Here is a 14,572-nt window from a genome sequence, read left to right as displayed (position 1 = left end):
TTCTCTTCGACAACTCATTTCTAGTTACCTAAAATAGAAAAAAAACACGTAGAAAATTCTTTAATAGAAATTTGACACGTAATTTTGCACGTTCGTTTTTGGTTGGACATCCTTTTGCACATTAAATCCAAGTCTATCCAAAATCAGTATTCATACTTAAATGATCCAACCAACAATAATAAATTATTTGATATATCTTTTTAATAAAATTTACTAACAATTAAGTGTTTTTTTGTTTATACATAAGGAGTACATTTTATTTTTGTTTACTAGTATGCACATACTACATTTAAATCATATATTGCAATTATGATTTTTGTTCCAATAAAAAATAAGATTTATAATTTGAAGATGTGATTGTTTAATTACACTTCCGTGATCAAACGGAAGTTTTGATTGAAGAACCTAACCCTATCTACAATGATCAAGGAGTCTTATTCTAGACCACACGTCACCTATTGAATCCAGTGCACCCCATTAATATAAAAGGCTAGCATGGTTCCACTTTTTATACATAACAAAAATGGCAGAATCTTCACACACTAAAAGCAGTCTTAGGTTAGCAAGCAAAATAGCCATTGTCACCGGAGGTGCCAGTGGCATCGGCAAAGAGACGGCGCATGTCTTTGCCGAACAAGGTGCACGTATGGTAGTAATCGCCGACATCCAAGATGAGTTGGGCAATGAAGTGGCTGCATCTATTGGCAGCCACAGGTGCACCTATGTTCATTGTGATGTAACGAACGAAGATCAAGTCAAAAATCTCGTTCAATCAACAGTCAATACTTATGGACAAGTAAATATTGGTTAAATATGTTTTTTTTTGCACAACATGTATTTTGAAATTTTCTTTTTCATCTTTATAAAAAATATTGTTTTTTAATTCTTCGAAATATCTTTGTTTAAGCAAACGATTCATGATATTTGTTTATAAAATTTTCAATGATTTTGTTATAGTTCATCTATAGGTATATAATATATTCTCTCAAACAAAAAAAAGGTATATAATATATTTTGTGATTTTTTATTTAAAAGCAATTTTTTTTTTCCACAACAGGTAGATATCATGTTTAGCAATGCTGGGATTGCAAGTCCATCTGATCAAACTGTGTTGGAATTTGATATTTCTCAAGCTGATCATTTGTTCTCAGTTAACGTTCGAGGAATGGCATTGTGCGTGAAACATGCGGCACGTGCGATGGTGGACGGGTGCGTGAGGGGTAGCATTGTGTGCACTGCTAGCGTTGCCGGTAGCAACGGTAGCATGAAGTTAACAGATTACGTAATGTCGAAGCACGCAATAATAGGGTTGATGCGTTCGGCTAGTAAGCAACTTGCAAAGCATGGAATAAGGGTGAATTGTGTCTCACCAAATGGATTAGCAACACCATTGACTATGAAATTGCTAGATGCGGGTGAAGAGACAGTTGATTTGATTTTTGGAGAATACAAGAGGTTGGAAGGAGTGGTTCTCAACACTAAACATGTGGCAGATGCTGTTTTGTTCTTGGTATCCAATGAATCTGACTTTGTAACTGGTCTTGATCTTCGTGTGGATGGTAGCTATCTTGATGGCAAATCTGAACTAGTATTTTAATTAAGAGTATTAAAAAGAGAGTATCCCTAACATTTCTCTTTAATTAAAATTTATATTTCTTTAATAAATAATTTATTGCTGCTGATTTTATTTGAAGGGTGAAAAATTCCTAACACTTCTTAGAGGTGTAAGTAGTGAGGTACATGAAATAAATGTAATAAATAAATGGAATCGGTGCTTTCCATGGAGAGTCATGTTTAATTATTTTAAATATAAGAGTTCAGATTTGAGTTCATTATGGATATTAAATGTAATTTTTTATATGTTACTAGCTATCAATAACCAATATTTGCAAAAGAAAAAATTTGCTATTGCCCTCAGGACAATGGTTAAGGAAGGTAAAAATAACATGTTTATATTGGTTTCAACAACATTTTAATTTTTAAAAAGTTAAATTTATCATTTTTCACAATTTCTCAATGCTATGTTTCTATTTTTATCTTCTTATTCAATGCCCCAAGAATAATGGTTAGCATTTTCCAATGCTATATTTCTATTGGTTAGCATTAACCAATAGTAAATTGAAATAAAAGTAAATTGTTTTTTCTAGTGCAGGTCAATTAAAACACAACCTATAAGCAAATCATTGGCAGCCATATATTATTACATGACCTCTTTATCATAATTGTATTTTTCTTTAGAGATTCCAAAAGTAGAGGCTCTAAATCTGGAATTCTGAAATCAAAAAATAGCTTACATAGATTGAGAACTCTAATTTCGGAGGCTCCAAATTAATGGATTATATCATACATATGGAACGGGTTAAGATGAACATAAACTTCGTGGAACTGTTTTGATAGACTTTGATTTCATGGTAGAATTGTATTGAAGTGAGAAGTATTAAGACAACTCAGCAAAAGACTTGAATAAAAAAAATCAAAAAATCAATTAGAGATTTATCTTAAAATTTTACCCAATTAGGTTTAGTAACTCATGATAATTAAAAACAAATTACAAAAGAAATAAAATAAACTTAAAAGAGAAGAAGGTCGAGGAGAGACTCTTCCCTTCATGCTTCTAACGATTGCCTTCCTCTTGAACCACTTTGTTCGGAATGAATATTTGTAAATGAGAAAGTTGTATTTATAGGGAATTTCGAATGGGTTTGGGCGGAAAAGTTAGGCATTTCTCCCATACCCACAACTGAAAACATAAAACATTTGTTTCCCACACTTAGGTTCGCATGCACACTACTGCGCTTGGAGGCACGCGCCTTGCTCATCAATGCAAAAACAATGTTTTTCATCACTATTTTGCACACTACAATCATGCGTGGAAGCTCCTTCCAATGCCTTTTTTGCCTTTTTTTTCCGTCTTTTTTTAGTGTTTTTGTTCCTTAAAACTTGTCTTGGGACTTGAAATAGAATTTCTCCACTTTCTAATGTCTTGAGAGGCCTCTCGAATCTTCATCCATTGATTTTCCAATTTTTCATGAGGTGATTTGGTTTGTCAGATCATATGATTTTATAGTGAATTACTTCAATAACACCTAAGAATTGCTTGGTTTTGGGGAACCTATAATTACATGACTCAATATGAAAACATTACAAAATATCTCATAAACCATAGACAATTGTTCTAGAACTCCTCTAATTTTGGTCACATATAACTAAAATGACTGAAAAGTATGTTGAAAATGTACGAGGACCTGTCATCACAACCCAACACTTAAATCGTTGCTTGTCCTCAAGTAAGAAAAGAAAGCAAATTTTAAATTTACATATTTTTTAGAGAAAAACTACCTTTCCAAAGAGGTTGCTTAGATCATCGCTTCGTCTCATTTCCAGACTTGACTAAACATGCTTAGAGAAGATAGTTCATGCTTTGAGCCACACTCTTTTCCAAGATACACGTATGCACCTCCTAAAGTCAGTTGGGCTGGTCACGACATTTTCTCATTCCAGTCGTCACGTGAATGTACCTTGCTATGAATTTGAAACAATTCTAAACGGACATTCAAAATCACAATCTTTACACATTATTGAGGTCTTTCAGGGTTATAACGTGACTAAAGTTAAGATAAGTTTTTTCTTTTTTTTTTGAGAAAGTAGGCTATAGATTTATTTGGAGTTAGATGCAGACCTTTATATTCCAACTAAACATTGAAGTATTACCAACCTTCCTTCCTTAAACCAAAACAAAAGGAATACTAGTAGAACTGTTTATTTATTTTTTTCTACTTATTTTTGAAGTGACCAATTTTTGTGGTTCTTGATTTTTTTTTTTTGTCCCCACCCATATTCTTTAGTTCACCTATTTTTTTTCAATAAACAAGTTCTACTGACACCTCGCCCCAAACTTGGAATGTTACTAATTCCAAAGAGTAACCCTAAACTTAGTTTCATATCATACTAAGTTATTAAAAAAATTCTATCTAGCTCTAAGAGAAATTAAATAGATGACATTAAAGTTCAAAACTTATGACATAATTCGTCACTTATCAACAACAAAAGAAATTATTGCATGGATGCTCAAAGGGGGTTATAAAGAGATATTAATAATAATAATAAGGGTGACTTGAAAAGGCTCAAGGTACCAACAAAAATAAATTGCCTCATCTGTAATATAATATGACTGATAGTATATAATGAACGACTGCAAATTCGAGAAACATAGCATTCACATGGAACACTCTAAATAGAAATAGTTATAGTAGAAGAGTGGAATATATTTGACTCAAAGTATCACCAGTTATGCTATATAGAAAGAGGTGGTGATTATGATGAGTATCTTCCACAAGCATCAATAGTTATCGTGCTCTTGAACTTCGAGGGTAAACTAACCTCTACCGTAGATGTTCTGAAACAATTTTTTGAGACAAACAATTTGAAATTTTGAATGAAAATGTTATATAGATTATGTAAAATTTAAAACTGAAAATAATAACGAGGAGTAGCAGCAATTAAAACAAGTAATTGGCAATTTTTGAAGAAGTAAAGCAAGTAATTGTTATTGAGAGTAACTCTTAAACTTATTGAAAAGGGAAATTGCAGAGAAAATAGACTAATGGGTTTCTTCCTATTCAGCACGTGTTTTACATCTCGAGCTTGAGGGACATGTCTATATTGTTTGTGGGAGCCTCAAACCTTCAAGCTCTTTGTCTTTATTCTACATAACGTGATCATAATCTTCAACTGTAAGGTTTTCTATTGCTTCAGCATGATCACTGATGTACATGCTCTGCTTCGAAACCTTGTAGACTAAAAATTCTTCCTTTGATCTAATGGCAATTTTTACTTGCTCCACATCTAGGCATGGCAATGGGGTGGGGCGGGGACTGGTTTTACCTTCTCCGTCTCCATACCCTACTCCCATGTACTTACCCGTTATCCTGCCCATACACAGCGGACATGAGAAATTGCATCTCATCCGTCCCCGACGGGTTCGGGTATCCCATCCCCGCATTGGATAATTTTTTTAAATAAAAATATAAGCATTTTTCAGCCCAGAGTGTAATGTTGTAATGCATTATCCAGTAAAGAGATGATGGGGATCGATAGCTATAATGATGAAGAAGAGGGAGGTCAAGAGTGTGAGATATGGACGAAGAAAATAGATAACTATGATAAGTGAATGTCGTCTGAAAGACCGAGACTCTGACTGTGTAAGTGAAATGATTTAGGGTTTAAGTTTCTATTTACGTAAATGGAGTAATAAGTTGATTTTTTGCATTCAGAACGGGTCTGGGTATGGGTTCGGGGTCGATATCTATATCCCTGTTACCTGTTCCGTACCCGTGTTTTGAAATTGGGGAAAACCCAAACCTAGTCAAAGCGGGGAAAATCCGTCAAATTAAGATTGGTTTGGGTGTGTACCGCGGGTATGAGTTTGGTTGCCATGCCTATCCACATCTATGATTGCTCTAGTTGTTGCGAGAAAAGTGCTTCCTAGAATCAATAGGAATTTTTCCATGCCTTCCATCTTCATAACTATTACTTCGATAGGAAACATGAATCCATCCACCTTGATCATCACATTTTCCACCACTCCTTAGGCAATTTTGCTTGTACCGTCTGCTAGGTTGACCTAACACAGGTTTGGCTTCAATCCATCGATCTTCTTAAAAAGTGAAAGTGACATCATATTTGTGTTGTCTCTTAGATCACATATCACTTCTCCTAAATAAAAATCCTATACGGCGACAGGGATGTTGACACAACTAGGGTCTTATATCTTCTTCAAAGAATTTTCCTTAAAAACAACACATTAATTCCTTGTAACTGCGACCAACTTTAGTCGCCTTCGTGCACTGAGTGATCATCACTTTTAGGCTCAGTACCCTTGATTATTGCTATTGTGGAGGTTAGCTAGCGTTGTTGCATTTGTAGGAGAAATTTGGATGATCTGCTCAACCATGGTTATTGTTAGTTTGTTTTAATTCAAGTTTAGTTTAGTGATAATCACAATCAGTGGTTAATCACATTCTGTTTTAGTTTGTTATGAAGTTTGTTACAAGTTTGTTAGAGGTTAGTAGATAAGATCTAGAGTTTGTTACATTGCTTGTGCTTCAAGAAACTTAGCTAGATATTGTATATAAGCTACCTCCTTTGTACATTTCTTATGTAGAATCAATAAAGATCAATTTCATTTTCATCATAACTTCTCTCTTCTCTCAATTCTCTCTCTAATTCACATAAACCTTAGAATAAGAAACTGCTTCTGAACTGCTTCTGAAGAGTGCTTCTGAACTAGCTTCTGAAGAGTGCTTCTGAACTGCTTCTGAACAAGCTTCCGCTTCTGATTTTCTGCGCTATCAAATTGGCATCAAGAGCCTTTGGTTTCGTTCTAAGGGGTAATCAAGATCTTCAATCACGCAATTTGTAGGAAGAAACGCTGAAGGAAACACCATGAATGGTAGCAGCAGTTTCAACACACATCTTCCAATTCTTGAAGCACGCAATTGGGAAAGATGGAGTGCAGTGATGAAGAATCTGTTTGGAGCACAAGATTTGCTTGAAATTGTGCAGAATGGTGTAGGTGAATTAGCTGCGAATGCCACTGAAGTGTAAAGGAACGCACACAAGGAATTGAAGAAGAAAGATTGCAAGGCTCTGTTCTTGATTCAACAAAGTCTTGATGAAGGAAACTTTGAAAGAATCTCAAAATCACTGAGTTCAAAGGAAGCATGGGACATTCTTTCAAAGTATCATGAAGGTGATGATAAAGTGAAATTGATTAAGCTTCAATCACTGAGAAGGAAATTTGAATTGATGCAAATGGAAGATGATTAGAAGATTTCTGAATACATCTCTAAACTCATTAATCTTGTGAATCAGATGAAGGCTTGTAGTGAAGCAATCACTGATCAACAGATAGTTGAAAAGATTATGAGGACCCTATCTTCAAGATTTGATTTCATTGTGGTGGCAATTCAGGAATCAAAAGATGTTAAGACATTGAAGATTGAGGAGCTGCAGAGTTCATTAGAAGCTCATGAATTGATGGTTTCAGAAAGAAGCAATGAAAGATCAATTCAACAAGCCCTGCAAGTTCAAACTATCAAGAAGGATGATTATGATAGGAAGAACTTCAAGAAAGGGAAGAAAAACTCTAAGGGAGGAAACTGGTCTAAAGGCAAGAACAATGGATCTGATAAAGGTGAATCTTCAAAGGAAGGAAATTCTAATCAAAAGAAGAAAGTTGATAAGAAGAAGATTCAGTGTTTCAAATGTGAGAAATTTGGACACTATGCCTCTGAATGTTGGTCTGGTAAAGGAAAGCAATCAAAAAATGATGAAGAGGAAGCCAAAATTGCACAAGATGATTCAGATTCTGAGTCATTATTCATGATGGTTACAACAACTAGTAATGAGAGCTGCAATTCAGAAAGTTGGTTCTTAGATACTGGTTGTTCTAATCACATGACAGGAAACAAGACATGGTTAAGAGAAGTGGATCCTGGAAGAAATACAAAGGTGAAGCTTGCAGATCATAGAGTCTTGGTTGTAGAAGGAATGGGGAATATTGCTATTGAAGGAAAGAATGGGAAAATGACAATAATTGAAGAAGTTCTCTATGTTCCTGGAATGCAGTGCAATTTGTTGAGTGTAGGTCAATTCATTCAGAAAGGATACTCAGTTACTATGAAGGACAACACCTTTAAGTTGTTTGATAATCATCAAAGGTTAGTTTTGAAAACTCCTCTTGCAAAGAATAGAACTTTTCAGACCAATATGAAAGCTGTAGAATTGAACTGTTTATCTGCTATGGTAAAAGATGAAGATAGCTGGTTATGGCACTATAGATTTGGTCATCTCAATTTTAGAGGTCTTAATCAATTGGTTGATAAAGAAATGATTCTGGGAGTGCCTAAAATTGAGATACCTAACACAGTTTGTGATACTTGCTTGTTGGGAAAGCAACCTAGAAGTGCATTCAGTTCAAGTTCAGCAAATAGATCAAAGGACCTGCTTAATGTTGTATATTCAGATGTGTGTGGTCCTTTAGAGGTTCCTTCATTAGGGGGAAACAAATATTTCATCAGTTTTGTTGATGAGTTTAGCAGAAAACTCTGGTTATATTTGATTAAGGCCAAAAGTGAAGCATTTGATGTGTTCCAGAAGTTTAAAATCTTAGTTGAAAAACAAAGTGGTAAATCCATTAAGATTTTAAGAACTGATGGTGGTGGTGAGTATACCTCAAAGGTGTTTGAGAAGTTTTGTGAAGACAATGGCATTGTGCATGAAGTCACTGCTCCTTATACTCCACAACACAATGGTTTGGCTGAAAGAAGGAATAGAAGCCTGATTGACATGACCAGAAGTATGCTAAAGATGAAGAAGATGCCTAATACATTTTGAGGAGAAGCAGTAAGAACTGCAGCAAACATCTTAAACAGATGCCCCACTAAGAAACTTAATCAAATTCCTGAAGAAATTTGGTTAGGATGCAAGCAGTCAGCAAAACACTTGAGAGTTTTTAGTTCATTGTCCTATATCATATCCCTGATGCAAAGAGAAGGAAGTTGGGGGACAAGAGTGAGCCTATGATACTGGTTGGCTATCATGAAACAGGTGCATACAGATTGTATCATCCTCTAAATCACTCTATAGTGATTAGTAGAGATGTAAAGATCTGTGAAAATGAAGCATGGGATTGGACTAAGAAAGAGAAGAGTTCCAGTCACACAATTCCCACAATAATTGAAGATGATGATCAAGTTGAACAAGTTCAACTTGATACTGAAGTTCAACCTGAAGTGCATGTTGAAGAGAATCAAGTCACTAGAACTTCAGTGAGACAAAGATTTACTTCAACTAGATTAGCTGGACATGAAGTCATTTCAGATAATATAGTTAATGAAGAAGGGGAATTTGTTCATTTTGCACTATTAGCAGATGCAGAACCAATCAATTATGAAGTAGCATTGAATGAAGATGTGTGGAAGAATGCTATGGTTGAGGAGTTGAACTCAATCAACAGAAACAACACATGGAAGTTGACTGAACTGCCTGCTAGTAAGAAACCAATAGATGTGAAGTGGGTTTTTAAATTGAAACTGAAGCCAAATGGTGAAGTAGCCAAGTACAAAGCAAGATTAGTGGCTAGGGGATTCATGCAGAAGGCTGGTATGGATTACTTTGAAGTATATGCTCCAGTTGCTAGATTGGAAACTGTGAGATTGATAGTTGCTATAGCTTGTGGAAGAAACTGGCCAATGCATCATTTGGATGTAAAATCAGCTTTTCTAAATGGTCCTTTAGATGAAGAAGTGTATGTGACACAACCACCAGGTTTCAAAATCAAAGGGAAAGAGGATATGGTGTACAGATTACACAAAGCTCTCTATGGACTGAAACAAGCACCAAGAGCTTGGAACAAGAGAATTGACAGCTTTCTTGTGAAGCAAGAATTTGTTAAATGCAAGTCTGAGTATGGTGTATATGTGAAGAAAGGAAGTGAAGGTAATCAACTACTCATCTATCTTTATGTTGATGATTTGATAGTGACTGGTAGTGATATGAATGAGATAGAAGCATTCAAATCACAGATGATGAGTGAGTTTGAAATGTCAGATTTAGGAAAATTGACATACTTTCTAGGCATGGAATTTACTGAAGTTGCAGAGGGATTGGTGATGCATCAAAAGAAGTATGCATCTGACATATTGAAGAGGTTCAATATGATGAGCTGCAATCCATCATCATCACCAGCTGAGACAAATGTAAAACTGGTGATGAATGAAGATGAAGAACCTGTGAATCCTACATTGTTCAAGCAAATTGTTGGTTCATTGAGGTATCTATGCAATAGTAGACCTGATATTGCATATGCAGTTGGCATAATCAGTAGATTCATGAGTGAACCAAGAGTATCTCACCTGCTAGCAGCCAAAAGAGTGATGAGATACATCAAAGGAACACTGCAGTATGGTATTCTATTTCCTAAATGTTTGAATGATAGTTCTATGGAACTGATGGCATATTCTGATGTTGATTGGTGTGGAGACAGACAAGATAGAAAGAGCACTTCAGGGTACCTATTCAAGTTTATGAATGCTCCAATTTCATGGTGTGCTAAGAAGTAACCAATTGTAGCATTGTCAACCTGTGAATCTGAGTATATTGCAGGGTGTATGGCAGCATGTCAGGCAATATGGCTTGAAAATATACTCAAGGAGATGGAGATAGAGGTTAGCAGACCTATAGAATTGCTCATAGACAACAAATCTGCTATAAGTTTAGCAAGAAATCCAGTTCTGCATGGAAGAAGCTAGCATATAGAAGCAAAGTTTCATTTTCTGAGGGAGCAAGTGAACAAGGGAGCACTACAGATTGTTCATTGTTCTACTGAGCTGCAGCTTGCAGACATATTCACTAAGGCATTGAAGGTTGACAGATTCATCAAGCTCAGAAGTTTGATTGGAATGAAGGAAGTGGAAACTTGAATTAAGGGAGGATGTTAGTTTGTTTTAATTCAAGTTTAGTTTAGTGATAATCACAATCAGTGGTTAATCACATTCTGTTTTAGTTTGTTATGAAGTTTGTTACAAGTTTGTTAGAGGTTAGTAGATAAGATCTAGAGTTTGTTACATTGCTTGTGCTTCAAGCAACTTAGCTAGATATTGTATATAAGCTACCTCCTTTGTACATTTCATATGTAGAATCAATAAAGATCAATTTCATTTTCATCATAACTTCTCTCTTCTCTCAATTCTCTCTCTAATTCACATAAACCTTAGAATAAGAAACTGCTTCTGAACTGCTTCTGAAGAGTGCTTATGAACTAGCTTCTGAAGAGTGCTTCTGAACTGCTTCTGAACAAGCTTCCGCTTCTGATTTTCTGCGCTATCAGTTATAAGTGTTGCTTGGTAAAGTTCCCATGTACTTTACTTGATTTTTGCCGAATTTTGAACCACCTCCTTTGCATCCAACCTTTTTACTAGAGTTTCTAGTTGAATGCTAAGAGTGTTTAACATGTTTTTAATCATTTGTAATGTTGTCTCATGTTAATGTGTTGTGTTCTCTATCGTTTGGTTTTCATTGTCAACATGTTTCTCGATGATTTAATCAAGTGGTTGGCTGTCCAAGTATGGTTTTAGTTAGTTATTTGTTCTTTTAAAGATGTTTAATTTAGGGTATGTTTGTTTCAAGTTATAATTCTAGATTCATGAGAATAAAATCATAAAAACATACATTCATATGTTTGTTACAAGTTTACTAAATTTTATTCCCGTATATAAAATGATTCCCGTATATAAAATGTTTCTGGCAATAGAAAATTTTTCCAAAAAAAAAATGATGAGAATAAAGTTTCCATGAAGATTGAGAATAAATTCAAATGTAATTACCTATTATAATCCCTATTTTTAAGGTTCCTTGAATTATTATAATGTTAACTAAACATTTTTTTTCTAAATATCTTAGAATAAAATTTACATGTGTATATTGCAAGTAATGTTAATTCTAGGAATAAATTTGATAAACTTAAAACAAACGTACCCTTAGTTTTGATTTTCTTTGCATTACTCATATTGGGGATTAAGCTTGTATTTCTTTTTCCAAAAGATTTCTAATTTTCTCTGAACATTTATTTTCTTTTATTAACAAATGAAAAGTAGAAAATTAAGTGTTTAAGACTGAATATATTGAATGCCGAGCATACAATATTTTTTTTTAATAAAAGAAAAATCTTAGGGTTGTATGTGTAAATTTCATGAACTGATTATCACTAAATATTGGCACCATTAAGAAACAACGTCAAAGAATACATGAATCTACTACAAAGAGAAGAAGAAAAGCAAATGATACGTAATTGGCCATTTCTAGTAATAATACCAAAACAAGAAAAAAAAAATCTTTGACATATATTTGCCACGTAATTTTGCACGTTTGTTTTTTACTTTTTGACATGAAATCGGTGCACCCACGTAATGATTCAACCGACAATGATTAATGTTATCTTTGGTTTGGCTGTGGTCCTGTCTGGATGTGTCAGGCCGACATCTCAATGAGTAATAGCGGTGAAAAAAGAGAAGTTCGAAAACCTAAGACTTCTACGCTATTAAGTGAAATGAAATATTAAACGTATATTAAGTGAAATGAGAAGTGAAAATTGATTGTACAGAAAAAAAGAGAAGTAAAAATTGATTTTAGCAATACTGAATTGATAATGTTTCTCTGAAATAGAATTGATTTTATCCTTTAAATTAATTCTATTTATATAAAATTATAGTTACACTCGAATTTATATAAAATTTTACAATAATATCATAATTGTCCTCTTCATGTAAATTTGTAAAAACCTTTATTTCATTATCATTCCGAACCCTCACCCCCTTTCATCAATAAATCACCATATATGTGTAACCAAAATCAAAGATTGAATCAACATCTTTTTCATTGATCTGTACTATATTCATAAAAGTCAGTGAATTTCATAAATTTCATTTTCTAAGAGTTTCTATTTGTTTATTATTTATTTTGGTATGAGATATGCCTCTGTTAACCGTAATTTGATTTTACGTAGTGAGAGGTTAATGTAAATTCAGTTTACGTGTGTATATAAGAGGTTTACGTAAAATGAGTTTACGTATGTATATGAGAGGTTAGTGTAAATTCAATTTACGTGTGTATATAAGAGGTTTACGTAAAATGAGTTTACGAATGTGTATGAGAGGTTAGTGTAAATTCAGTTTACGTATGTATATAAGAGGTTAATGTAAACTCAGTTACGAGAGGTTAATGTAAATTTAGTTTACGTATATATATAAGAGGTTAGTGTAAACTCAGTTTACGTAGTTAATGTAAATTAAGTTTACGTATGTAGATAAGATGTTAGTGTAAATTCAGTTTACGTAGTTAATGTAAATTTAGTTTACGTAGGTAGTTAAAGGATATATTAATTATTCGGAGGTGTAATTTAGATTTTTTGGAGTGTGAGCAGCATCGGTCTTAATACTCTGATTTTTCTAAAGTAACTTTTAATTTTAGAATCAATTTTTCACATTTAAAATTATTGTTAATTCACGTTTACATAGTGTATTCGAAGTTTAAACTTAAATAATTATACCTTCAATTCAATATTTGTTACAATCAATTTTTTCCACCGCAGAATCAAACATATTTGACATATTTGATAATTTTGTCATAAAAAAAAATATATTCTAGAATTTCTATTGATAAGTTTATAATAATAAAATTTCTAATTTTCTGGGTGTGTACATACATTTTATTTTTGTTTACAATTGTGTACCTACATTTAAATCATATATTGCGATTATGATTTTTGTTTCATCAAAAATAAGATTTTTTTAAAAGAATTTTTTATTTTTTTTAAATTCGATATCTAACCCAATAACTTGCGAGACCCATTAGTAAAATTTATAACATAAACATGTGATATTTACTTACATTTCCGTGTTCAAACGGAAGTTTTAATTAATGAATGTAATCCTACAATGATCAAGGAGTCTTATTTTAGACCACACATCACCTGTTAAATCTAGTGCACCCCATTAATATAAAAGACCAGCATAGTTCCACTTTTTATACATAACAAAAATGGCAGAATCTTCATTCACTAACAGCAATCTTAGGTTAGCAGGCAAAATAGCCATCGTCACCGGAGGTGCCAGCAGCATCGGCAAAGAGACGGCGCATGTCTTTGTGGAACAAGGTGCATGCATGGTGGTGATTGCCGACATCCAAGACGAGTTGTGTGATATTTTATTTAAACCCAATAACTTCATATTTCTTTTCCGCATATTATGTTTAGCAATGTTGGGATTGCAAGTCCATCTGACCAGACTATTTTGGAACTCGACATTTCTCAAGCTGACCATTTATTCTCAATTAATATCCGAGGAATGGCATTGTGCGTGAAACATGCAGCACGTTCGATGGTGGAGGGGTAGCATTGTATGCACGGCTAGTGTCGCTGGTAGCCACGGTGGAGTGAAGTTAACCGATTACGTAAAGTCGAAGCACGCAATATTATAGGCTTGATGCGTTCAGCTAGTGTGCAACTTGCAAAGCATGGAATAAGGGTGAATTTTGTATCACCAAATGGATTAGCAACACCATTGACATGTAAATTGCTAGATGCAGGTGCAGAGACAGAGACAAGTTGATCTAATTTATGGAGAATACAAGAGGTTGGTAGGAGTGGTTCTCACAACCAAACAAGTAGCAGATGCTGTGTTTGTCACTGGCCTTGATCTTCGTGTGGATGCATGGTAGCTATGTTTCTGGCAAATCTGAACTAGCATTTTAATTAAAATTTGTATTGCTTCCATCAATAATGTATTGCTATTGAATTATTTGTAGGATGAAAAATTCCTAAACTTCTAGTTGAAGGTATTAGAGATGTAAGGAGTGATGTACATGAAATAAATGTAATAAATAAATAGAAATAAATACAATATGTGCTTTTTATAGGGAGTCATTCATGTTTGATTATTTTTTCTTAATTATATTTTAAAAATAATAATATATTGCAATAATTTATTCCTAACATTTATTTTTTCAGAAATTA

General features: G+C 33.8%; 2 protein-coding genes and 1 pseudogene across 2 annotated transcripts; all 3 read left to right on the top strand.

The window, feature by feature from the left end:
* Window positions 1-495: 495 nt before the first annotated feature.
* LOC11407700 ((-)-isopiperitenol/(-)-carveol dehydrogenase, mitochondrial) lies at window positions 496-1,813 on the top strand. The gene is made up of 2 exons (XM_003618804.4): window positions 496-796; window positions 1,058-1,813. Exons 1-2 carry the CDS (start codon window positions 524-526, stop codon window positions 1,595-1,597), a joined length of 813 nt encoding a protein of 270 aa, XP_003618852.1. The 5' UTR covers window positions 496-523; the 3' UTR covers window positions 1,598-1,813.
* A 7,718-nt stretch (window positions 1,814-9,531) lies between these two features.
* Window positions 9,532-10,124, top strand: LOC120575966 (secreted RxLR effector protein 161-like). Its single transcript, XM_039826894.1, has one exon. The coding sequence runs from the start codon at window positions 9,558-9,560 to the stop codon at window positions 10,122-10,124; it is 567 nt and encodes a 188-aa protein (XP_039682828.1). The 5' UTR covers window positions 9,532-9,557.
* Window positions 10,125-13,543: 3,419 nt separating this feature from the next.
* On the top strand, window positions 13,544-14,338 carry LOC11414492 ((-)-isopiperitenol/(-)-carveol dehydrogenase, mitochondrial-like; annotated as a pseudogene).
* The last annotated feature ends 234 nt before the right edge of the window (window positions 14,339-14,572 follow it).

The sequence above is a fragment of the Medicago truncatula genome, chromosome 6 (assembly GCF_003473485.1).
Source record: "Medicago truncatula cultivar Jemalong A17 chromosome 6, MtrunA17r5.0-ANR, whole genome shotgun sequence".
In the NCBI taxonomy this organism is placed as follows: Eukaryota; Viridiplantae; Streptophyta; class Magnoliopsida; order Fabales; family Fabaceae; genus Medicago; species Medicago truncatula.
Note: the sequence above shows the minus strand (reverse complement) of the source record. Positions and strands in the feature narration are given on the sequence as shown.